This window comes from Podarcis liolepis (assembly GCF_965112155.1).
Source record: "Podarcis liolepis genome assembly, chromosome: 14".
In the NCBI taxonomy this organism is placed as follows: domain Eukaryota; kingdom Metazoa; phylum Chordata; class Lepidosauria; order Squamata; family Lacertidae; genus Podarcis; species Podarcis liolepis.
Window position 1 is genome coordinate 13,884,455 of NC_139569.1, and position 25,757 is coordinate 13,910,211.

The 25,757-nt window shown below is 43.4% G+C and overlaps 2 protein-coding genes across 6 annotated transcripts in view; one reads left to right on the forward strand and one right to left on the reverse strand.

The window, feature by feature from the left end:
- The first annotated feature begins 943 nt into the window (after window positions 1–943).
- On the forward strand, window positions 944–18,674 carry LOC310692897 (cytochrome P450 2W1-like). 2 transcript variants are annotated; one of them, XM_083474427.1, is made up of 10 exons: window positions 944–1,917; window positions 3,550–3,658; window positions 6,428–6,590; window positions 7,929–8,078; window positions 10,300–10,457; window positions 11,704–11,877; window positions 13,274–13,415; window positions 14,059–14,243; window positions 15,927–16,068; window positions 17,748–18,674. In XM_083474427.1, the coding sequence occupies exons 2-10, from the start codon at window positions 3,629–3,631 to the stop codon at window positions 17,936–17,938; spliced, it is 1,335 nt and encodes a 444-aa protein (XP_083330553.1). In that variant the 5' UTR covers window positions 944–1,917; window positions 3,550–3,628; the 3' UTR covers window positions 17,939–18,674. The 2 variants fall into 2 exon arrangements, with proteins under 2 accessions (XP_083330553.1, XP_083330552.1); XM_083474426.1 differs by lacking the exon at window positions 944–1,917 and having other exon boundaries at window positions 3,046–3,658.
- Window positions 18,675–19,738: 1,064 nt separating this feature from the next.
- Window positions 19,739–25,757, reverse strand: part of VWA3A (von Willebrand factor A domain containing 3A) — a 49,007-nt gene continuing 42,988 nt past the window's right edge. For all 4 annotated transcript variants that reach the window (XM_083474167.1, XM_083474169.1, XM_083474168.1 and 1 more), the window contains 5 exons: window positions 25,315–25,466; window positions 24,495–24,621; window positions 22,748–22,845; window positions 22,247–22,310; window positions 19,739–20,980 (listed from right to left, as the gene is read on the reverse strand). In XM_083474167.1, the coding sequence (XP_083330293.1) occupies window positions 22,262–22,310; window positions 22,748–22,845; window positions 24,495–24,621; window positions 25,315–25,466 (426 nt within the window). In that variant the 3' untranslated portion in view covers window positions 19,739–20,980; window positions 22,247–22,261. The remainder of the gene's footprint in view (window positions 20,981–22,246; window positions 22,311–22,747; window positions 22,846–24,494; window positions 24,622–25,314; window positions 25,467–25,757) is intronic.

A 25,757-nucleotide genomic window follows, 5' to 3' on the forward strand; every position in this document is an offset into this window, starting at 1 on the left:
AATGATGTCATGATAACGTTATCAGTTACGTAAAATTCCACCTCAGCAGACAGTGAGGGGAGTAATGTAGTTTGGGCGAAATGTGAACTGCAGCAGAATGGAAACAGTCCTGCGTGCGATGGATATGAGTCGGAATGAAAATTGAAGACCTTTGACAGCCCTACAAAATTTGCAAAGGTTATTTTGTTTTATTTATTTTCTTTACAGACTTTATTGAAAATTTCAAAAACAATGACCCAACACAAAGGTGGTCTTCTAAGACAAACACATGCAGTGCTTTTTTTTGGGGGGGGGGGACTTTTGTCCATATACTGTATTTATTTCCCCCGATTTGAACTATAAAATGGTGGTTTCCTTGAGTCAAAATGAGAGTACCCCGAAACATTTTTTAAGGAAAAAAAAGAGCACTGAATACATGTATGTGTCCTTTCTGTCTCCGTTGCAGAAATTATGAAGAAATTATCTGAACGCTTTAGATTGAAGTATATCCCATGGATGTGAGCTGAATTTGTACTGCAAAATAATTTCCCAAGTTTTAATGCCATGTGAATGACTACGTATGATGACTGCTAATTTATATGTCTGTTTATAATTTAATGTGGCTGTTGTTGTTTTAACAAAGGGGAGAGAAATGAGTAGGCTCTCTGAGGCTCGGCTCAAAAGAGCCAGGTCTCCGGTCTCTTGGGTTACTCCCTAACAACGCCCTTGAATTCGGCCAATGCGCCTGCCACTTATTACCACCATCCCTTGCAATGCTGGCTGCCACTGGTTTTTTGAGGAAGATGCCTTTGCAGGGTTTCAGGTCATTGGAGCACAGGGACACAGGAAGGTGTCTTATGCTGAGCAAGAGCATTTGCCCATCTAGCTCAGCAATCAATCAATCAATCAATCAATCAAATATCCTTTATTAGGCATAGCAAACCACACAAACACCATATACAAATTGTGCAAAATACAAGCTCAACATAACAAGCTTTGTCCCAGTCAGATCTTTAACTCCAGAGAAAATCAATTTGCATAAATAATACAATACAGCCACTAAATCTCTTTATAATGGCCCAGTCTTTCTACATGGACAGCACTCAAGAATTCAGCCACTATTAAAGTAATCTGATCGTTACTGTCCGAAAGCTATCTAGCTCAGTATTGTCTACACTGACTGGTAGCGACTCTCCAGGAGTTTTAAGCAAGGAGCCTTTCCAAACCCCGACAGGAGTTGAACCTGCGACCTTCTGCATGCAAAGCAGATGCTCTCCTACTGAGCTAAGGAGAAAAGGCAGACCTGAACCCCAAAGCTCTTTTTTAAAAGAGAGGGAGGGAGGGAAAAGAAATTCGCAGCCATGCAGATTTTTAGACTGCCCCCAGTTGCCTGAGAGTTGTGCAAACCTTTGCACTTTGTTTTGCACCGTTTCCCTGTGGGATTCAATCATGTCGCCAGCAAATTCGGGTTGAACCATTCAGCTTGATTTAGAGCTCTTGTGCAACAAACTCGCTTCCACCTCCAAAACCAGACCTTCTTTTGGGTTGGGTGGGGAATATAGAAAAACGGAGTGGAAAGTGTGGGATAACATTTGCTTGGTGCAACTTCATCTCCAAACAAATCAGAATGAATGTCGTCCAACTTCCTTGCAAATTTGGTGTAAGCAAATCAGAATGAATGCTCAGTTATGAGGTCACATGGAAGCAACCTTTGTAACCTTCCCTTCTCCTTTTGCGTTCCTGTAAAAGTGGGGTTTAACCTTCACAGCACTTTTTTTTGGGGGGGGGGACGCACAGTGTTTTCCATGACCATCGCAGCCAGCTCTTTGTGTTCCAGGCTTACAAGGGTCATGAAAATGCCAGGAATTTGGTCTGTCTGCATTCTTTAGGGAACTGCCTATGCGGGAGATAGAAGGCCATCCATCTGCCTCACTTACGGTAAATGCTTGATGAAACCTTCCAAGTCAAGCATGGCAAAAATTAATAATAATTGCAACATACCTGGCTGAAGTGCCAACTGCACAGACAAATCAGCAGGGCATGACGTACTTATTAAGAAATCAAATGGAAAAGTTAAATAAGAAGAACTGAAACATGATCATTAGCAATTAAATATGTTTGGCTGTTCTGAAATTGCCCGGGGCATGGAGCTGAGTAACTTCATTCTGCTTCTTCTTGCCCAAGTCCCAAGTTGTGTTCCCCTCGGTTGTCACAGCCAGACAGCTAAGCCATCTCCCAGAATATTCCATTGCATTCCTCTCCCCTCTGGTTTTCCAACTCCCCCCCTCCCTCCCAAAATAATAAAAAGCTACCCCACCCTCAGTAAATCAGCATTCTGTGAACACTAAGCATGCTCCCCGCAGAGCTGTTTTTGGTGTTCTCCTCCACTTTAGGGGTCAGCCCTGATCACAAAGCCTTTGTTGCATTTCTGCAAACCTTGGGGGTTCCGCTGAGCCTGGTGAGATCCTCTACCCCCAAGGATGCTGCCAACTTCGCTATTTGGATACAATGAAATTAAGTGACAGGTGACATGTTGCGGCTGCCCTGTGGAGGTTCTCTGGTTCATCACAGAGGTGAAAAGCTGAGGATCGGTGGGAGGCAAGAAGCCATCACCGAAGGAAAGGTTGCTCTCGGGCAGCCATGCCCTCCGGATGTTTTGGACTACAACTCCCATCAGCCCCAGGCAGCGTGCTGATGGGAGTTGTAGTCCATCCCTACATACAGTGGTTACATATGCTTCAGGTTACAGAAGCTTCAGGTTACAGACTCTGCTAACCCAGAAATAGTACCTCGGGTTAAGAACTTTGCTTCAGGATGAGAACAGAAATCGTGCGACGGCAACAGGAGGCCCCATTAGCTAAAGTGGTACCTCCGGCTAAGAACAGTTTCAGGTTAAGAATGGACCTCTGGAACGAATTAAGTACTTAACCCGAGGTACCACTGCACATCCAGTTTCAAATCAGCCTGTGCACACTTCATGCAAACCCATGCGTTCTTTGTGATGGTGGCTAAGCAGTCACCCACACCAGATTCAGGGTTCCTTCCTTGCCCCACTTGCTCTGAAGAAGCTGGTAGCCCCCAATTCCTGCCGCAATTCAGTTTAAAAGGAAATGAGGGCGATCCAGCAGTTTGGCCCCAAGTCACACACCCAGAAGGCTAGAAGGGTGTGTGAAGCCCCATGGTGCCATACAATGTTTGTATCTAATCCTGTACCCACAGGCAGGGCCCGTAACTCAAAACCGACTTCTTTCTTTCCAATCAGAAACTGCTTAGACCACATTCTCCAGAAGTGTTTAAAAAGGGTGGGGTTACTGCATTTACACAAGCTCTGCTAGATTTTGTGTGTGTGTGTATGTGTGTGTGTGTGTGGTAATTGCAAAGCAGAAATATAAAGCTCAGAACCAGTGGACAGATCAGGGCAACTGAATATTTTCTCCCATTCTTTCTGGAGAAACAACTTTAAACATTTTTTTTAAAGAAAATGCCTCTGTTAAATTTCCTCCTCTCTTCTCCTGCGTGCATCTGTCTGCTGTGCCTGGTCTTCTTCTTGGCATCGCTCTATTTTCCAAGGAGCTTCGGAAAACCAAATTTTAAATTCCCGCCTGGTCCGACGCCTCTCCCAATCATCGGGAACCTACATCTGCTGGATATGAAAAGGCAGGACAAATCCATATTGAAGGTAGGGAATAAAATCGCTTCACATAAGTTGTGCTTTTGGTCCCTTTGTGCAAATTCAAGAAAAGGTTAGGGAAGAGGGAGAAGTCTGATTCGGTTCACAGGCGAACTTAACCAAATCCACACATTCCAAAAGAATGTGCGAACTGAAATCCACACTTTTCTACTTTTATATTTTTTGCAATGCAGCTCTCTAACTAAGCTACTGTTAGGGTAAAATGTACCTATGCATGCATATATTACTGAAAACATAAAGGAAAGTATTGTATTTGGCTGAATCGCTTGCAAAAATATGTATATCTGTCAAAACTGCATACAAAAAAAATGTGTTTATTAGGAGAATTTTTTACTAAAATGCTGCTGAATTTGTGTAAGGATCTTTTTTAAGTCGCAAATTGCTACAGAAATGCGCAGAACTGAATTTAAAATTGAGAAACCGAGAGACTGAGAGAACTGCAAATTGACAGATTTGCCCATTCCTAGTAAAGATTTATATTTCTGGCATACATTTGTTTTAAATCAGTTGAGTAAGATAATGCTGTGCTGCAGGAGAACCACGAATGCAATCACATGTTGGTTCGAGTTTAACACAGTTGTTACCTCTTTATGTGCACATCCTCTACGTATTTCATCCATCTTATTTATGTTTTACTTTTGTGGAATTACTCTAGAGTAAACAAGGAGTGGGTTGCAGTTGTGCACTTTGAAATGGGTCTTCCTGCATTGCTTCCACCAGCCCCTATTCAATAATCAATTATATTTGCTGTAACTGTGGGGGCTTTATATATTAATTTGACAGCTCCCATCCCCTGCTTTAGCAAACAACTGGTGTAAAGAGAACTCACAGTACAATTATGTAACATGCATTTGGCTCTAAAGAGGCAAAGTGTTTGTTTAGATAATCTTTTTTGAATAGGGATTGGGGGAAGAGTTTGCATTAAAGGCAAACTTACATAACTGGCATTTTCCAAAAGAGTATGAGAGCCAAAACACAGCCACTCTTCAAAATTTGCAGTTCTCCAGATTTTACAGTGGACTTCACCAGCCAAATAATGTGCAGTTGCCAGGGGTCCAGTAGAGCTTCCTGTTTATACCTGCATTAAGCCATGTCTAGGCACTTAAGCATTCAAGAATGTGCATACCTTGGTTCTCGAACGCCTTGGTACTCATACGTTTTGGCTCCCAAATGCCGAAAACCCGGAAGTGTGTGTTCCGGTTTTCAAATGTTCTTTGGAAGCCTAATGTCCAACGCGGCTTCCACGGCTTCCGATTGAGTGCAGGAAGCTCCTGCAGCCAACCAGAAGTCGCGCCTTGGTTTTCGAACAGTTCCGGAAATCAAACGGACTCCCGGAACGGATTAAGTTTGACAACCAAGGTAGCACTGTCTCATTTGTACTAAAATGCTGATAAGTTTTCATGAGGACTTTTTTAATAATAATTGCAATGTAATATGCAAGTGTGAAGAACTGAAGATCAGAAAAATGTGAAACTAAGAGAAACTGAAACTGACAAGACTCTCTGGTCCCCAATGACAAGGCTGAGCAATTGGTTATTCACTCCATCCTTCCTGGGCACAAAGTCTCCTCCAAATATGTAAATGTCAAAGAACAGTGAAATATACTCGGAGTCCTGTAGTGATTTCATGCTCTTTATTGCAGCTTGTAAAACAGTGATTGAATTGCCCCCCAAACCTCAGGCTTTTATATACAGTGGTGCCTCGCAAGACGAAAAGAATCCGTTCTGTGATTCTCTTCGTCTAGCGGTTTTTTCGTCTTGCGAAGCAAGCCCATTGACAGATTAGCGGATTAGCGCTATTAGCGGCTTTTAGCGGCTTATCGGCTTATCGGATCAGCTGATAAGCGGCTTAGAAAAAGGGGGGGGACCGCAGGAACTCGCAAGACATTTTCGTCTTGCGAAGCAAGCCCATAGGAGATTCGTTTTGCGAAGCACCTCCAAAACGGAAAACTCTTTCGTCTAGCGAGTTTTCCGTCTTGCGAGGCATTCGTCTTGCGGGGCACCACTGTACATTATTTACACAACGAGTCGCGTTTGATTGGTTGATTCTGCTTCCCTCCTGGAGCCTGATTGGTCTTTTCCTGCAGGCCAATCAGTTGTTGCATTCTACGATCCTACCAGCCTAATAGGCTGATTAACTTCCTCCTGGAGCCTGATTGGTCTTTTCCGGCAAGCCAATCAGTTGTTGCATTCTAGGATCCTACTTGCCTATTGTTCTAGGATCCAAGCTTAGTACATAACAAATAGCTATTCATCAGAAGCAGAGTTCTCTACTGCCTTCCACTCCAACAGGCTGCCATGCAGCCTGTTTTATCCAGATCTCCAAGAACTCTTCAGATACCCTGAAAACAAGATCCATCTTCAGGGAAGAAGGAGCTGATGATGTTATTCAAGTCATTCTCATTTGCCTCCGTTAAGGTGTAGGGAATTGAGGGAGATTCGATTCAGTTCGCATTTAAAGACAAACCAAGCAATCCCTACTTTCTGAACCAATATGTGAACTGAAATACAGTTACCCTTCAGAATTTGAACTTCTCCAAATTTTTCAGTCAAGGAATGGGTACCAAAAATGCATGTATATTGGGTGTGCATAAGAATACATGCATTAACAAGCAGAAATACAAAAAAAAGCATTATATAGGAGGAAAATGCTTTGCCAAAGTGTAAATTATTGGGCAAAACTGTATATTAGGAGAAATTTGCAGCCGCAACAAGACCATTTGAAGGTACTTTGTTATAACCCCTAATTACCTTTCAGCTTGCTGAGAAATATGGCCCGGTGTTCACCCTCCATTTTGGATTCCAAAAGGTAGTAGTGCTGACTGGCTACGAAGCTGTGAGAGATGCCCTTGTGACCTTTACGGAGGACTTTGTGGACAGGCCGCCAATCCCAATATTTGAAGAGATTCAGCGTGGAAATGGTAACGGACTGTCATGGACTGGCTGGATACAGAGGAATGGGAGGAAGCACCAGCTGGGGAACCCCCAAGGAAACCCCCAAAGGTTCAGAGCCAGAGGATTGTTGGTGGGATGACAATGAGGGAAAAGAGGGAGCAGAATGGGAGGAGGAGGTGTCAGAAACGGCAACAGGGTTTAGTGAGCAGGAAGAGGTTGTGGCAGAGAGCAGTCCAGACTCAGAGGCAGGAGAGGAGGGTGGCAGATGAGCCAGGCTGCTGAAGAAGCCAGGGAATCTCCCCCTCCTGCTGTGACTGGCTCCCCTCTCCCCCAGTGTCCCAGAACATGCAGAGAAATGAAGAGGGTGGAGTACAGAGAGACAAGACGAATGAGCCTTAGGCTGCTGGGGAATGAACCTTAGAGAGTGATGGGAAGGCAGGGACCTTCAGTCCTTGCAACTGCTTCATTGGGGCAAGAGTTGCTGTGGTCACTAGGCCTGTGCTGTTTTGGTTTCTTTGACTAAAGAGTTAACTTTGCTGACAGTAGTGTTTTTTTAATTCCTGACTCCTCCTCCAGACATTGACTAAACACAATTGCCTTAATTCCTGCTTTTCTGCAAGTCCCTTATAAAGTTTTGGCATGCTTTTGTAAGGCAATCAGCAGCTTGTGAGAAGGAGGGGGGCTTTGATGTCAGGATGCTTGGAACTGCTGAGGGAATTCAGGGTTTGGGAATGTCAGGTTGCAGAGGAACCAACCCCCACGGCAGGTTGACAGGAACAGATAAGACAAGAAAAAGGCCTCACCACCTATTCAACATTTACAGAGAGAGGCTTGGGAATACAGCCCCTCAGAATAATGGTGTTGTCCCAAGTGACTCTCCACCCCCCCTTCTCTCCCACTTCCTCATTCGCCAATAGTAGCACCCCCTCTACAGTTGACCCTTAGGGCCATCTGTCTTCAAGCTCTTTGCTCTCCTACTTTTAAAGCTTGCCGGGTTCTGGGAGATGGTGGGTCTGGAATGCTTTCTAGTGATAACGTGTCAGCCAGCTGCTCCTCTCCCATTATTTCCCAGCTTTCCCCCTCATCTTCCTCTGAGCTGTGACCTCTCTCAAACTCCTGTTGTAATTTTGAACCGCCATCTTCTTTTCTGGAAGGGTCACGCTGGGGAGGCAGTCTCCACCATTCCTCCTCTGCCCAGTCCCTGACAGGGGAATGGGGAAGATGAGAAGAACAGTAGTTCTGGTGATATATATATATTTTTAAAGGACGTCTGATGTATGATGTATCTTTTTTTAAAAAAGCATTTCACAGAACTCTTCCCTAATTCAAATGAACAAGACCATGTCTTATGTCTACCCCTACAGGGGTGTTTTTTTCCACCGGAGAGCTGTGGAGGACTACCCGAAGATTCACGATGGCCAGCATGCGCAATCTTGGCGTGGGGAAGAAGCTCATAGAGCAGCAGATTAATGAAGAACTTGGTTTCCTTGTAGAGGACATTAAATCCTTTGAAGGTGAGTTTGGAAAATTTAGGAGGTTAGGACAGAACCAGCTGCACAGATATAAGATGGTGGACACCTGGCTTGCCAGTAGTGCATGTAAAAGGGATCTGGGGGTCTTAGTAGACCACAAGCTTAGCATGAGTCCACAGTGTGATGCAGCAGCAAAAAGAAAAAAAGCTAATGGTATTCTGTGCTGCATCAACAGAAGTATAGTGTTGCAATCAGGAAAGTCTTAGTCCCACTCTATTCTGTCTTGGTCAGACCTATACTGGAGTCCTGTGTCCATTTCTGGTCAGCACAATTTAAGAAGGATATTGAAAACCTGGAACATGTGCAAAGGACGGAAATGAAGATGATAAAGGGTCTGGAAACCAAGGCTTATGGGGTAATTGGGTATGTTTGGCCTGGTAAAGAGAAGATTAAGAGGATATATGATTGTTGTTGTTTAGTCATTTAGTCGTGTCCGACTCTTCGTGACCCCCTGGACCAGAGCATCCCAGGCACTCCTGTCTTCCACTGCCTTCCGCAGTTTGGCCAAACTTACGTTCGTAGCTTTAAGAACACTGTCCAACCATCTCGTCCTCTGTCATCCCCTTCTCCTTCTGCCCTCAGTCTTTCCCAACATCAGGGTCTTTTCCAGGGAGTCTTCTCTTATGAGGTGGCCAAAGTCTTGGAGCCTCAGCTTCAGGATCTGTCCTTCCAGTGAGCACTCAGGGCTGATTTCCTTAAGAATGGATACATTTGATCTTCTTGCAGTCCATGGGGCTCTCAAGAGTCTCCCTCAGCACCATAATTCAAAAGCATCAATTCTTTGGCGATCGGCCTTCTTTATGGTCCAGCTCTCACTTCCGTACATCACTACTGGGAAAACCATAGCTTTAACTATACAGACCTTGGTCAGCAAGGTGATGCCTCTGCTTTTTTAAGATGCTGTCTAGATTTGGCCTGCTAAAGAGAAGATTAAGAGGAGATATGATAGCCATCTTCAAATAAAGGGCTGTCACATGGAAGATGGAACATGCTTGCTTATCCTGCTCCAGTGACTAGGACCCTGTTAATGGCTTCAAGCTACAAGAAAGGAGATTCTGACTAAACATTAGGAAGAATTTTCTGACAGTAAGGGCTGTTTGACAGTGGGACAGACAAGAGGTGGTGGACACTCCTTCCTGGGGGGGGTTAAGCAGAGGTTGGATGGCCACTGGTCATGTATGATCTAGTTGAGATTCCTTCCTTGCAGGGGGTTGGACTTGATGACCCTCAAGGTCCCTCCCAGCTCTACAATCCTATGATTCTAAGTCAGAGTGACTGCTCAAAATAGCCAACGTTGTCCAGTCTTCTTGTAAACAAGTGAGGATAAATGCTCAATGAACAGATTGTCCCAAGTCTCCAAGGTGTGGGTGTCCCTAGCGCACATGGGCATGAGCATTAACACACCAAGCTGTGCCCAGCTTACCATTTCACACCCTGCAGCTACTGAGGGATATTTTGAACCACTGGCATTGATCCAAGACAGGCGGTGGTGATAATGGGAAAACTGTTGAAATTCTGAGGGCCGGGAGACCAGCTGACTAGCCCCAGCTGGGCTGTCTCCTTCCAGTCTTCCTCCTGCGAAGACCATTGGCCTCTGCTCCGACGTAAATCAGCGACCCAGGCTTTCAAGCCAGAGCACACTATCAGCAGAGCAAACTGCACACACAGAATAGGTGTGAGGCTTGTGGAAGCATACTACAACTACAGATTTATTAATCATAAATCAGGACAAAGAAACATGTCGTCTCTCTCTCTCATCTTCTCAGAGAGAGCCGGAAAAGCAAAAGTGATACACAATGGAAGTTCCCAGCAAGCTGTGCTGGAATATAAACAGACATGTGACATGCAACAGTTCCACACGTCTGCTCCTTAAGGTGGAATGGAAATCTCAACAAAAACTGGGTCATTTTGTGGCAAGGATCGTTGCACTAGTTGGGTTCTTTATCACTTCCAACTCTATAATTTCCCTTATGTGCACAGTGAGCAACTGGTTTTATAGGAAAACCATACTGGAGAAATTATGGACCCCACAGTTATCACTCCCTCCCTCCATGAACTTTTCTTACCTCTTGACTTCTATGATTCTATGATTGACTTGGCAAGTGGCTGCTGTTTTACTTCAGAATCTGTAGCTACTGATCTTCATTTATTGTTGATTCCACGAGGACTTGTCCCTGTTTTATTCTCGGTTTCATCCATTTAGGTGAACCTTTCGTTCTCAGAACCTTTAACACTGCCCCAACCAACATTACTTTCGCTCTGCTGTTTGGAGAGAGATTTGACTACAAAGATCCAGTATTCACCACTCTGCTAAGACTCATAGACGAAGTTATGTGCCTTCTTGGATCTCCATTCTTGCATGTAAGAAAACTTTGTAGCTGCTACTTTGTACACTTATGGGGTAATAAACTGAAAGGAATTCCAAACTAGATGTGCTGAGCTGAGGGTCCAGGATTTGTCTTCCCCATTCAATAGAAAGTAAGAATGATGGGTTTATTTATTACATGAAGAAGAGTGAAATTTCCCCTGGGAGCTGTAGTTTGCTAAGGGAGCTGATCTCACAGTTACCTGCACCCTTAAAATGGTGTCTCAGTGCCTTAAATCTGTGATGCGGATGTGACCATAGTCTAATACTCAGTTTCCCCCTGTTCTAAGTCCAATTTGCTAGCCACTATACCACGTTAGTTCTCTTTAGCATGTAAGATTCTCAACCTTGAGTGTAAGACACATTCACACAATTTTAGGTCCCATCTACATCATACATTGAAATCACTCCTATGGCAGCTTTCAGTTTAGATTAGATTTCCTCTCAACTGCTTATTGTGTTACAAAGCTGAAGGTTAATAGAAAGTCCATGCAAAATCAGAATGCAACACGCATTCACTTTGACCTATAGATACCTGATCCAAGAGAGGGGAATCCAAGACTATTATAATCCCAGTCTGGGTTAATTTTCATTTTACTCCAGGGGGCTCTGACCTCTTTTTGTCACAAACAGTGCTGTTTCTATTCCGCTGCAGTTCAGTTCACACCAAATACTATTTTATTAATCTCACTGTCTACTATTTAACACAACTGATATATATACTGTGTGTGTGTGTGTGTGTGTGTGTGTGTGTGTGTGTATAAAACTTCATTACGGTTACAGATCAGCATATACAACTGACATAAATTTTCTCTGTGTGGTGTTAGTTACAAATTTAAGCTAATTGATGACATTTCCCCCCTATACCATTCGTTTCAATGCAAAGGCCATTTATTTTGATGCTGAGGAAACACAATTCAAGTCAGGCGGGGGTGCAGAGTGACCGTCATAAATTACATACCCTTTGCAGACTGAAAACAGCAACAACAGCAAACACCAATTGATATTCACTGGATTGATCTCCATTTCATGCGTGGGTTGAGTAAGCAGACATCAACAATTTCTGCTTCCTGAAGACTCTGGGGAGGGGTAAGACAGTCACGGGAATACCTATTTCCTTGGACAATCCTTTCCCCAAGCACAATCCTAGTGAATGACTTTTGTCTACATTACTTTTCAAGGTAACTAACATTTATTTCACCCCCCTCCCCAATGTTTCCCCCTTAATTTCCTCCTGTCTAGCTGTTTAATTTCTACCCATTCCTTGGATTTCTTTTCAATGCTCACAAAATTCTACTGAAGAGGATCGAAGACGTCCGTATCATTATAAGGGAATACATCAAGACAAGCAAGCAAGACATCAACGCCAACAGCCTCAAAAGCTACACAGATGCATTGGTCTTCAAGCAACGAGAGGTATTTTGATGATTCAGGTTTCAGGACCTCAGAAGTACCCTACTGCAGGGGTTGGGAATCTCAAACCCAGGGGCCAAACGCATCCTTCTGTCTGGCCCTTTGCACTCCTAGGACCACTTCACACTTTTCACCAGCCCAATTATGCACCATCTTTGAGTGGTTTTGCCTGGTTGGAAGATAGAACAGAGTCTGTGTACAAACTAGCCTACTGTACAAAGACAAGCAATACATTCATGGCTCTGCCAGCTTTTGCCTCTGGCCCCATCCACTATGGGGAGCCAGTGTGGCCTAGTGGTTAGAGCAGCCTTCCTTCCTGAGACTTGGCCCTTCAGATGTTTTTGGCCTACAACTCCCATGATCCCTAGCTAGCAGGACCAGTGGTCAGGGATGATGGGAATCGTAGTCTCCAAACATCTGGAGGGCCAAGTTTGAGGAAGCCTGGGTTAGAGTATTGGGCTAGGAGCTGGGTGACCAGGGTTCGAATCCCCACTCAGCCATGAATCTCACTGGGTGACTTTGGGCCAGTCACTGCCTCTCAGCATTATTGTGGGGATTAAATGTGTATGCCACCCTGAGTTACTTGGAGGAAGATGGGATAGAAATGTAACAAATAATGCAATAATAAATAGATAATGTGGCCCTTGAAAGGTTTCTCCAGAAATGAATGCGGCCTTCAGACTGAAGTCCCAACTTTGGGACTTCAAAGCGCCCAATCACCTGTCATCCTTGCCCCCGATCCCCACACCTGTTGGATTTGGCCTGAGGCTGGATCTGGACACATCGAAAAAGCATTTCAGGAAAACACATTGTAAAAGCAGGAAATCGTGTCAGTGAAAGACGCAACTCCACAGCGCCATCTAGTGTCACGGTGTTATAACACATATAAAACACTTTTCCTTTACTAATTTAGCTGAGTCCTGAGAGGCTATGATCCAATTAAGAATTGGGCTCGTTGAGCCAAAAAGGTCCCTCACCCCTGGCCTGTCTAGTCCAGCATCTTGGCCAACAAGATGAGTCTATGTGTCAGAAGTCCACAAGCAAGATGTGATGCTTGTGTTCCTCAGCAATTGGGTGCCAGAGGCATATATTTCCACCAGTACCTGTGTACAGTGGTACCTCAGGTTACAGACGCTTCAGGTTACAGACTCCGCTCACCCAGAAATAGTACCTCAGGTTAAGAACTTTGCTTCAGAATGAGAACAGAAATCGCCCAGCAACAGTGTGGTGGCAGCGGGAGGCCCCATTAGCTAAAGTGGTACCTCAGGTTAAGAGCAGTTTCAGGTTAAGAACGGACCTCCGGAACGAATTAAGTTCTTAACCTGAGGTACCAATGTATTAAATAGAGTGAGAGTATTTTTGTCTTCAGTTTCAATCATGTGTTCTGCCACCTCCTCAGGATACGACTAAGCAAGAGAACCTTTTTAATGATGACAACCTCATCGCTTCCATCCTGGATCTTGTCATGGCTGGAACAGAGACCACGGCAACGACATTGCAATGGGCCGTTCTGCTGATGATGAAGTACCCAAAGATTCAAAGTGAGTGGCCAGTTCATTCACAGTCTCTTCCTGCTGCTACTGCTTCTAGATGATATGAGCTTTGAGGCAAAAGAAGCCCCATGGCTGAATTAGGCCCCATGCCCATCTAGTCCAGCATCTGTTTCTCACAGCAACCAATCCGATGCCTCTGGGAAGCCCACAGCTGGAGCCTAAGGGCAATAGCTCTCTCTGAACTAGGGAGGGAGGAAAAATTCAAGTCAGTATGCATTTAAAGCCAAATCCATCAAATTTGCACTTCCTGAAACAATACACACAAGTCCCACTGTCCAAACACAACGTGTTATCACGAAATTGTTTGTTTGACAAGCGTTTGCATAATGAGTCAACGATTTCCACTTATTCCTATGGGGAAATCTCTAATGTGTTTCTGACCAAGGAATTTTGACCCCAAAAGGATAAAAGAAACCTGGGAAAACCTGTGGATCAGAAAAAACACAACAAATTAAGGTTCTTATGAAGGCTGCTTATTTGTTTACAGTGCTACACGCAAGTCCAGCTGTTTGGATATCTGAATCTGCGGTGTGTACTAATTCCTCGTGTTTGGATAAGTGAATTATCCAAGCCAGGAGTATCTGGAGGTGCAAGGAATTTAATTGCACCCTGTTCTTCGGTTTTGTTCCAGAAAAGGTTCAAGAGGAGATTGGGCGGGTTGTGAAACCAGGCCACTGGGCCACATACGATGACCGGAAAGACATGCCCTATACCAATGCAGTGATCCACGAGGTGCAGAGATTCATCACGCTGTTGCCGCATGTCCCACGCAGCACATCAGCTGACACGCATTTCAGGGGCTACTTTCTCCCAAAGGTACTTTCTCCAAAGGTGCATGCCTGATTTTGCATGCTGAGAATACTTCATTGTACTTTAGCATTGTTCTGTTAACTCTAGTCAATTTTAACAGCTGAGCTGCTCTTGAGCATGACTTGTGTTCTGTTCTCCCTTCACACCTGCAGGTTCCTCACTTGATGGCAATGTAATGCCATGCTGACTCTGACATGTATGTGTGAATGAAACACATGCTTTCTTGTGGGTCCATTCACACATGCAGCTCATCAGGGGTTGAAACCATAGAACACTGGCCCCGAAAGACCTACATTGGCTCCCAGTACGTTTCCAAGCACAATTCAAAGTGTTGGTGCTGAACTTTAAAGCCCTAAACAGCCTTGGCCCAGTATACCTGAAAGAGCATCTCCACCTCCATCATTCAGCTCAGACACTGAGGTCCAGCTCTGAGGGCCTTCTGGCGGTTCCCTCACTGAGAGAAATGAAGTTACAAGGAACCAGGCAGAGGGCCTTCTCGGTAGTGGCACCCGCCCTGTGGAACGCCCTCCCATCAGATGTCAAGGAAATAAATAACTGACTTTTAAAAGACATCTGAAGGCAGCCCTGTTTAGGGAAGCTTTTAATGTTTGATGTTTTATTCTGTTTAATATTCTGTTGGGAGCTGCCCAGAGTGGCTGGGGAAACCCAGCCAGATGGGCGAGGTGTAAATAAATAAAATTTATTTTTATTTTTAATAAATGAAGGTAACATTCACGTGTGAGTTAGCCCTTGGTCAAGTCACGTTTCATAGAATCAGAGAACTGTAGTGTTGGGAGGGACGAGGGTTGTCTATGCAATTTCTGCAATGCAGAAATTTTTTACCCAGTGTAAGGCTCGAACCCACGACATTGATATTAAGAGTCTCATGCTCTACTGACTGAGCTATCCCAAGCTGCCATCTGCTGCTGCTCCTAAGAAAGGCACCATAGGTGACTAGCAGAAGGGGAAACTGCAGTCTGCCTTCTGTATATCCGTTCTCTGCTGAGTGCATTTGTGAATGTTTGTGTTTGCCTGCCCGTCTTTACATCCTCAAGTTGGAAGATTCAGGACAGATAAAAGGAAGTACATCTTCATGCAACATATAGTTAAACTATGAAACTCGTTCCCCAGGAGGCAGGGATGGCTACCAACAAGTTTGTTAAGAGAGCTGGGAATAGTAGCTCGGCGGGGGACGACTACAGTTCCCAGGATTATTTCAGTGGAAGTGAGTGTGCTTTAAATGTATGGTGTGTGTGCAGCCTTGGTTTGTAAATTGCAAACTGGGTAGGTTCCCTTTAAAAATGCAGCATGAACAAAACCCTTCAAGGCTAAAGTACTGTATTTTTTGCTCTATAGGACGCACCGGACCGCTTCCCGGGCTTCGGGCTGCAGGCAGCTATCCGCAAGCCTCCGGAGCCCAGAGGGAGTTCCCGCTGGGCTTCGCAGGCTTGCAGATAGCTTCCTGAAGCCTGCATTCGCTTCATAGGACGCACACACTTTCCCCCTTCATTTTTGGAGGGGGGAAAGTGCATCCTATACAGCGAAAAATACGGTATTTTCCATTGCCTTATTGCTTCAATGCAGGAGCAGTCCTGGTAAATGAGATAGCAGTTTTCAGACTCTAAACCTGATTTTCTCTCATCCCCGCTTACAATTTCCATCACCTCCCCCCCATGCTGTCTGATCCAGGGAACGATGGTGATTCCTTCGCTCACTTCAGTGCTTCTGGATCAAAATCATTGGGAGACCCCTCACAAGTTCAACCCTAACCACTTCCTTGACGCCGATGGAAAATTTGTCAAGAAAGAAGCCTTCATGCCTTTCTCCTTAGGTACTTTTTTTTTTTCAAATACATATTTATTAAATTTCCACTTTAAACAAAGAAAAAAACAATAAATTTCAACAATCATTCACACAACTTCTTTTCCACCGCTCTGCCGAGCAAAGACTTCCTTCCCTTCCTCCAACAGGTTTTCCTATTCCAATCTGCGTCTCGCGGTTTCCTCATATTTTGTCAAGTCCACATTGTAAGACTTATTTCAATCCTGCTAGTCTCTTCAAACTTCTACAGTTATTATTTATGTAGTCTATAAATTTACTCCAGTCTCTTTGGAATTTTGATTCCTCCTGATCTTAGATCCTGCAGGTCAGTTTTGCCAATTCCGCGTAATCCATCATTTTCGACTGCCACTCCTCCAATGTTGGTAACTCCTGTAATTTCCACTTTGGGGCTAATAACGTTCTGGCAGCGGTTGTTGCATACATAAATAGTCTTTGGTCCACCTTTGCAATTTCCTCTCCCATCAAGCCCAGCAAAAAACCTTCTGGCTTTTTGGGAAAGGTGTATTTAAACATCTTTTTCAGTTCATTAAAAAACCCTTGTTTTCTCGCATGTCCACCACATATGATAAAAGTCTCCATCCTTCTCTTTACATTTCCAGCATACTTTATTACTTCTCCTTAGGTACTTAAAGGGGTTCGTTCGTCTTGGCGGTATAAATCTGTTGAAAAATTATCAGCCCCCCCTGTGCAGTGTTGTGATGGGGCAGGAGCTGTATCTTGAGAAATTCTCCCTTCTCTGCAGCTCTTAAGATGGAGCCCCCTCACGTGGTCTGGAACAAGTAACTCCCTTGCATTGGGAGCAAGGTGTGTGGTTATTGGCAAAGTATTTCTATGGCCCTGTAGGCTGTTCCAAGTGTGAACTGTTTGTCTCTTTTATAATTCTTCCAACAGCCTTGTAAGGTAAACCCCATATTGCAGATGAGGCCGAGGTGAGGGGTGACTGGGTCACTCTATTGCTAGCCAATGCCAGTTTTGCATGTACATTCACAAAGGGCCTTCCTATCCTGTTTCCACACTATAATGAGATTTTGAAAACTGCATTGTAAATGTATTTTTTCCACAAACATAGTCAGGTGTGCGTTTTACCCTAAAATGTTCGTTTTGTTTTTTGTTTTTTATTTTATTGACTTAAAAAAAATATATACAGACAGCAAAACAAAGAAGTCTAAATTAACATTGCCTTCTACCGATAAGAAATAATAATATTACAATAATGAAAATACTAAAAGTACATTTACTTCCGCTCTTAAACTTCTATTCTGGTTACAATATATTACTATTCTATAAGAATCTATTATAGCCTTTGCTGTCCCATATATTATTTCCCAAATTCAACCTAACCCTCCCCTCCTCCCCACTGCACCTGTGTGAAATCTTCCCATCATAATATATTTTTTCTAGTTGCTTTGATAAAATAGAGTAACTTGAAAACTGTTAAATTATAATTACTTCTTTGGTCCTTACACGCTTAACAATTTGTTAAGCAATTGCTAAAATGTTCTTTTTGTAGGCATTTCCCCACCCTGTAATATACCCATTTTTGAACACATTTCTGCTTCTTTTTAACAGTGCCTTTTGGTACATTTTCTAAGCTACGGCACGCGATTCAGAGAAGTGCAAAGGGCGGGAGGGCTCTTTTCAACTCCCAATTCTTTTTCGGTTTTGCAGGGCGCCGAAATTGCATCGGCGAAAGCTTGGCCAAGATGGAGCTTTTCTTGTTCTTCACGGGACTGCTGCAGAAATTCACTTTTCAGCCGCCACCAGGGCTTACGGAAACTGACTTGGACTTGACCGTTCCCAAGACGACCTTCACTTTGAGGCCACAACCTCAGCTGACTTGCGCCATTCCCCAGGAATGAAGAGAGGACATTGCGATGAGATAATCCACACACCATGAGGGGGAACTCAAGTAGGGCATTCCTTTTGGCGGAGCAGGAACTGATGGATCAGTACCTTAGCAAAGTTGACATGGGGTGTATGCTTGAGAGGCAAATGCAACTGGTCCCAACAAACTTGACTTTTTCCATGCTTGTCATACTTTTAAATATATGCATAACAGCTAAAGCATGTGGGAAAGCAAACGTCCTATACTTGGACTTTCAGAAAGCTTTTGCTAAAAGGGTGAGTTTGATATTGGAGATCATTACGAAAAGGATTGTTGGGAAAAAAATTATAGGTACCATCATGCCTTTATAGAAACCTATAGTGTGCCCACACTTGGAATACTCTATGGAATTAGGATTGTTGCACCTCAAAAAGGATATTGTAGAGCTGGTTAAAGGGCAGGAAAGTACAACCAGAATGATTAGAGAGTAGAGGAGCTCCCCTGTAGAGAAAGAGGCATGATGTTTGGGGCTTTTTAGGTTTTTTTGGGGGGGGGAGAGAGTATTCAAAAGATCTTAGGTTTTGTTTCCCTTAATCATTGCTGCTTCCCAGAGGCGGGATAATTAATAGCAGTACTCAACACCAAAACCAGTTCTCAATTCCCAATTCAGAGACTCTGCTGCCTCCCTGCTGCTAGTCGAGGTCACAGCAAGCACTTTCCCAAAACTTTTTCTGCTAATAAATTTACACTTGGGGTTCTAAAATCCACAATTACTGAGTCCATTTTGTTCTCATATTTTGCTGTCCCAGGACTATACTTCCTGCCTATTTTGGATCTAGAGTCACATTAAAATTTATTAATGGAAAATAGACTAAGGAGAGGTATTCCAGCCCCTTGTTTCACAGCAGATTCAATAATACTGAAGATGCTTTGAAAAAACAAGGAACAAAGATTATGACGGTTATAAGAAGCCACGTGGAGAAGAAAGGTTTATCATACTCTCAATGTCTTGTTTTAAGATCATGGTCTATGGTTTCAGCCAGGGAAAACCACTCACCTCACAGAGTGTTTGTTGTGGGGGAGGAAGGGAAAGGAGAATGTTAGCCGCTTTGAGACTCCTTAAAGGGAGTGAAAGGCGGGATATCAAATCCAAACTCCTCCTCCTCCTCCCCTTCTTCTTCTTCTTCTTCTTCTTCTTCTTCTTCGGGTGGTAACCCAGTTGCTTGTGTGCTTTGTCTATTCAGAAAGTGTGGGTGATAATAAGATTCCTCATCTGTGGAAGCAAAAGAACTGGGACATAAGCAGACAACACCCTTACCCTTACCCTAACCGAACCCTTCTGTCAGGTGGCAAAATTCAAAAACGATATTATATAAAAAAGAGGCTGGATTGCTATCTGTCAGGTTGTTTTGTTGCTGCATGCCTGTGAAGTGTTTAATGACGGGAAGAGGCGCTTCACAGAGTGGTTTGCCATTAAAAAGTTCTCCTGGGATGCCTACCACCTAAGCAGTTCACTCACCCACCTGACATTGTTTTCACACCGGAGTTAGCATGACGACAACCTTACATTTTTATGTATATAGGCAGATAAATAAATATGCTAAACAAAAGTTTGACATTGGCATAGTTTGCATCTGTTGCGCCAAGTATCAGGTGAAGCCATGACAATGTCATGGTTCAAACCGCCAGCTTGCTTCAAAATGGCAGCCAGCATCCCAACGTTGACAAAACTTGCCACTCCCACGTCAGGAATCCTTGTGCCAAATTTGACAACGATCTCTTAAGAAGTGTTGAAACGCATAGAGAACAAATAGACAAACTGTTCCCCGAAATATAGAGTAGATAATTTTTTTATTATTATTACCATTATGCAAATTAATACACACCACCCTTTTAACCACCACCCTTTCCCTAATTGGATGACCAACAGAGACATTCAACAGTCAGAAAAATACAATGGTTTATTGAGTTTGGAGACTCCAGTTTGTTCATGACACTATGGAGACTTTGTTCCTCTCCTTTGCAAAACGCTAATGTGGGTAAAATAGATGTTCAACCAGAAACAGGAGATGATATCCAACCAAGTCACACTCAGAAAAGCCCCACACAAATCAGTGGACTTATATAATTGAATTGATTTTAATGGGACTATGCCGGCCAGCACTGGATCCCATCCGCAGCTTTACAAGATATTGACAGAATGTGGGCTTCTATTAATGCAGAGCACTTAATCAAAATCACAAACTAGCTGGGTTCATCTTATCAAGGACTAGAGGTAGTGTTCTTTTAAAAAGATGAATGGCAAAACCTCCCCAATCTTTGGAAGAGAGGAATAAAGGGAGAAAGAAGGGGAGAGGGGGATGCCCCATATGAAGAAATTTTTCACATGGCAGTTAGCAAACAGTACAGCTGGTTCCCATCAGCATATGTCACATTGCCTTGGTCCCATTTCTAGTGCCAGTTTCACATGACTGAAAGTTCACCTCTGTTTTAAAACCACATGATGCATCTGTGTCAGCAATCATGGGTTCTGTGATTCCAGTTTGCTCCTTGGCTAAGAGCCTAGGAGGAGGACAGCTAGCATCTCCATTTGATATGGCACCCAGGCTACAATGTTTCGTCCTTCTTTATGAGAGACGGTGCTGGTTTGCAGCAAGCGTTTGAATTGCATTTCCTTGAAAGGCTCCTGAGATCAGCCCCAAGCTTTTGCAATGCACTCAATTCTTTGCAGACCTCTGGGCAAGCTGCTGCTGAAACAAGCAATTGGAGAACACGGTGCAACTCTCATTCAGATGCGGTCTGATCATACTCAAGTGTCTAATTGTATTTTTCTAGATCAAACAGGGGGATCAATCAGGCACGTGTCTGCTGGATTTTTGAGTCACTCGCACTGCCCCCCCCCCAAGTTTTGGATGGCACAAATGTTTGAGGAAAAGCAAACAAATCAGAATGAAAAGCCAGCTGAAAGGTGCACTCGTTTTCATTGAAGGATGTGTGGATTCATGAAGACGCATTTGCCATCCCAGATATGGAGCTGATAAAGTTCCATTCAGTCCTCCTTTGCTGTCTCCGTGTCCTGTTAAAAAACAACATCCCTTAATAAAAACTGGTCAGGTGATGGGAGCAAACTTTCTGCCTAAGACCCTGGTGCAAAAAGCAACTAAAATCTGAGTGAGGCTTTGCCTATATTCATGGTTACACACCCAGCTCCTTAAGCCCAGAAGAACTAATTACTCCTATGAGGAAATGGCCCCCTGATACAGGACCTAAATGAGGAGCAAAGCATCCTTTGAGTTAATTCGGCCTTTGATTTTCTTAGTGTTGGGTGTCCGATAGGGAATTTGTGCAGTTAGAAAACCTGCTTTTTTAAGAAAAACACCAGGCAGCCATCTTGCTCTGTCTAATGGTATGGCCCATAGGTGTGGACAGCCCCTTGATACATTTGTTTCAGTGAAAGAAGGAGCGCAAATGACTAGACAAACAAATAAGGACAGGGGAGAGGTAAGTAGGCAAAATGCTAACAAAATAACCACAACAAGAGTCGTCAAGAAGTCAAAACAGAAGATTTTTCCTGCGAAGTTTTTGATGTGTGACATTTTAATGTATTTTTAATCTTTGTTGGAAGCTGCCCAGAGTGGCTGGGGAAGCCCAGCCAGATGGGCAGGGTACAAATTATTATTATTATTATTATTATTATTATTATTATTATTATTATTATGTCAAGCAGATTTGGAGGGCAGAGGGCAGGGTGGCTCCTCTTCCTCCTTGCTTGCAAGCTGCAAAAGCAGCCTCTCACTCTCACAGATTTCTTTCCACAAAAGATGGAAAGTGGAGCTTGGACAGAGACTGAGCAATGAGACAAGAGATAGATGCAGAAAAAGGCTTCTATCTGTGGAGGAGGAGGGAGGAGGAGTCCTTCTTTCTCCCTTACTGCAATTGCTGGAGCCAATCACCCCCTGAGACAGATCCAGTCAGAAGCTGCACCTCAATTCCGGCCTTTTTATTCTGCCTGCATCTCTTTTCTCTGCATTCCTTAATATCCACTTTCTTGAAACTTTAGCGGGTGCCTGAGCACCCTCAGCACACCCCTTGAGCACACCTGTAGTAAGGTCGCCATTGTTGCTAATCCAAAGCCTGAGTGTACTTAGGAATGTCATTTGGAAAGCACATATACAGTAGACATTTTGTCAGTTGGTAGAGCATGACACTCTTAATCTCAGGGTCAAGCCCCACAGTGGGCAAAAGATTCTTGCATTGCAAGGGGTTGGACTACATGACCCTCGTGGTCCCTTCCAACTCTCCAATTCTATGATTTCAGAGGATTTTTTAAAAAGTATTATACCTGAAGGCAACTGTTTCATGGGCAGCAGTCCTTCTGGTTTACGTTCTTTTTTTCTAATAGCGATCTAATAAAAGAAATAGGAGACAATTTATTTATTTCAACTAAGTAGATTTATATTTGATATAAGTATCAAAATATGAAAAGCTGAAAAGTATGGTGCACATAAAAAAGCACACTTAAGGATGAATACATTTTGCAAAATTAGAATAGGAAGAAGTAAACTAAAAACAGGGAGCCCAGGTTCCATAGTTTAATTATGAAAGAAGTACATTAACTATGAAGAAGTATATTCTTTTGTCTGTCCTGGATCTCCCAATATTCAGCTACATTGAATACCCACATGTTCCAGCATTATGAGAGAGGGAGAAAATCTTTTATCTACCCACTTTATCCGTGCAATGCATGAATTCCTTGATCAGCAGGGAATTAGTGGCCACTGTAACAAAGAGTCATGTTTTAGGAAAATTTGCCATTACCGGAAGCCGACAGATAGCCACTCACTTAAAGAACTTGGCCTGTGTTAAATAGCTCCTAGCTTTTGCGATTTCATCAACAAGTTTCTTTAAATCATCTCCTTCAAACAAGGGGAAAGCTGGATCCTGAAGAGAGAAATAAGAATTCAAGTCTTTGGATGGATGGAAATTTATCGGTAAAGAAAATAAAAAGTTTTTACAAAATGATGTAGAAATGTCTGAAAACTGAAGAGCAGAAAAATGAGGAACCAAACTGGACAGATCTGACTAGCTCTAATCCCATCTCACTTTTCATAGGCACAACTATGAACCAGAAAATTAGAGAATTGATACGTCTGTCTATCTGCAGATATGCCCTGTGCTTGCCTTGCCCTCTTAAATTGGTTCATCTATGTGTACAGGAAGCATACAAACAGGTAGTGCCCCAGGTGTGGGCTGCTTAAATGGGCAAGGGATGGATCCGAAGGAAGCCTAGCCCGCTCTGTCGGCTCTGCCCCCTGACACAGCCCAAATCCCCAGGCTGCATCCCCATTTGCCAAAGCAGGGTTCAGGCTAGGATCCGGTTCCTGATAGGCGGAATAAATAAAAAGGTTAAGTGGAATAGAGATAGAGAAAGGGCTGTTCCTGAAGAGGTATAGGAATGTTTATGATATTTATTTATCTTGTTTTTCTATTGCAACCAGGAAAAACTGTTTTAAGGGGGCATATGGCAGCATAGAGAATTCATAAAATATATAATAAAGGAGAAGGTAATGCTGAATTTGTCAGGAGGAAAGGGAAGACTTTGCTCATGTATGGTGATGGAAAAATCAGAAAGCAAAATGTTTTTGAAGTCTGGTGATAAAGTTGATTAAGGACACTTTCCCAGTTAAACCTTAAACCCAAACCATTGCAAAATTTACTGGATGCAGTAAAAATAGTTATTAGCCTGGATAAACACAAGGCAGTTTTATATGTAATTACAAATGCAAGAAACGTATTTGCTATATTATGGAAGGGTATTTAAAAAACCACTAGTAAAACAGAGTTGATTAAGAAAATATGGGATCAGTCTGAAATGGCTAAGCTTACAGCACTTGAACACATCAATAAACTAGGCCTTGGCATTAGAGAGATGAGAACCTGTGATTAAAAATATTTTTAAAAGGAGTTGCCTATAAATGACTTGGAGTGACTTGGAGTCATTTACAGAAGTCTATAAAGGTTAGGTTTTTTAAGTGACTCCACTGGAATGGATTACTTGTGGCAGAGACAAACCACACATACAGGAGTCTCCCCACTTAAGTGTGAGCGAATCGAACACGACTGTGTACATGTGCGGTTCCGGGAAATAAATCATTCAGACTCAGAAATGGAGAGGGAAAGCTGGCGAGTCCTTGTCGCTCACAAGGAGACCCTCCCTGGAACCTGAAGAGGATGTCAGTGAGGGCGGAGGAAGCCCCAAAGAAACCAGTCATATTCCCATGTCAATTTGTTTGTGGTTGGCAAAGCCAGAAGGGAATCCTCTTCTTCCACAAATGACTCGTCATGTGAAACTGCTCAAAAAAGCAGAATGAGCTATGACCCAAAAGGCACTCTCCAGAGGTTTTCTTTTTGGAATAAGAGGGAGGGAAAAACCTGTTATTTGTTGATGGATGGGGGTACATATCAAGATTCCCATGCTTGCCTTAGCAGCTCAAAGGACCAGACAGACTTTCATGGTACTACATGGGATCCCATGTGCTGGGATCCAGAGTGCAAAATACAGCAGGAGATGCTACATCAACTCAACATACATCTTCATCCTTAAAGCCTTCCGACAGTAGCCGGTGTGCTGCCATCTGTCCGTCCACATCCCCGTGGCACCGATGGTAGCGCCCACCTGTCTGGAAGGCCAGTTTCTTAAGAAAGTCATTAGCTGCTCTGTGGAAGACAAGAGGGACGGGGGAGGGGAGGAGTTCTTTGTACTATCTTTCAAATAGGTTTGGGTGTTATCATCACATCTCTTCTAAGAATGTCATTTCAATGTGGGTGACATCACTGCTATGTTGCATCAATCCTGCCCAGAGAAATAATTCACATTTGCTTGTAACTTCTGGTTTCAGATCAAACCAAGTCCCTGGGACTGTTAAGAGTGAGGTTCGTTCTTGGTTTTTGTTTATTAAGCACAAAAGCTGTTAAACATTAAATGAATGCACTTTATTAAAATAATATTGGACCCCTCTGGTTTTCTATTCACCCATCTCTCACTGTTAGCGAGCATTCTGAGCATCTTCAAACTGCCTGAGTTTTTCCCCAACCCTGTAAAGGTATGCCTCTCTCTTTTTGCGAGTTCTGTGAACCTTGAATTGTCCCAAAGCCTGCTGATCCCTCCCTCTTGTGCAATTTGAGGAATTGCAATTTGAGGAAACTTTGACGATGCAACTTGAGGAAACTTTCGAAACTGGTGCAGCTCCAGTCCTAACCTTAGGGATTATGCAGTTTTAAGTGGGAGTTGAAGACTTCGTGGAAATGGAGAACACTCTGTTCTATTGCCAGTTTCATCCATGTTTTCCCTCATGTCAACCAAAAATAAGATTAGAAAGCCAACTTTTCCCCCAGCAAAGCAAAACATACCTGTCGGAGCAATTAAATGAAATAGTGTGGATTATAATTGCTCGCTTCTTCAAAAGCATTTCAATTTCTTTCAGGACCAAACTACAGCTGGTGTCTGGTTTTCCATCAGTCAGAACGTACAAAGCCTCAACGTCCGGAAGGCTGAAAGCTCTCTGAAAGAGCAGAATGGCATAACCTATATAATAATCAGGCTATGCAGAAGCACACTATGGTGAAATATAGTTCACCCCACAGGCAACCAGGGGGAATAATTGGCTCTTTCTAGCTGTCCATGCTCTGCAGCTTTGTTTGCACAATGCTAAACCTAACTCTTCGAATGGCTTAGTCCCTGCCCTTCCTCCAAGCTCAACAAGTCACAAACAAAATGGTGGACCCTCATTTGGAATTTTCTAGGAGGCAGAAACTTCCAGCAGAACAGAGATGGAGCCACAGTAATAGCTGCA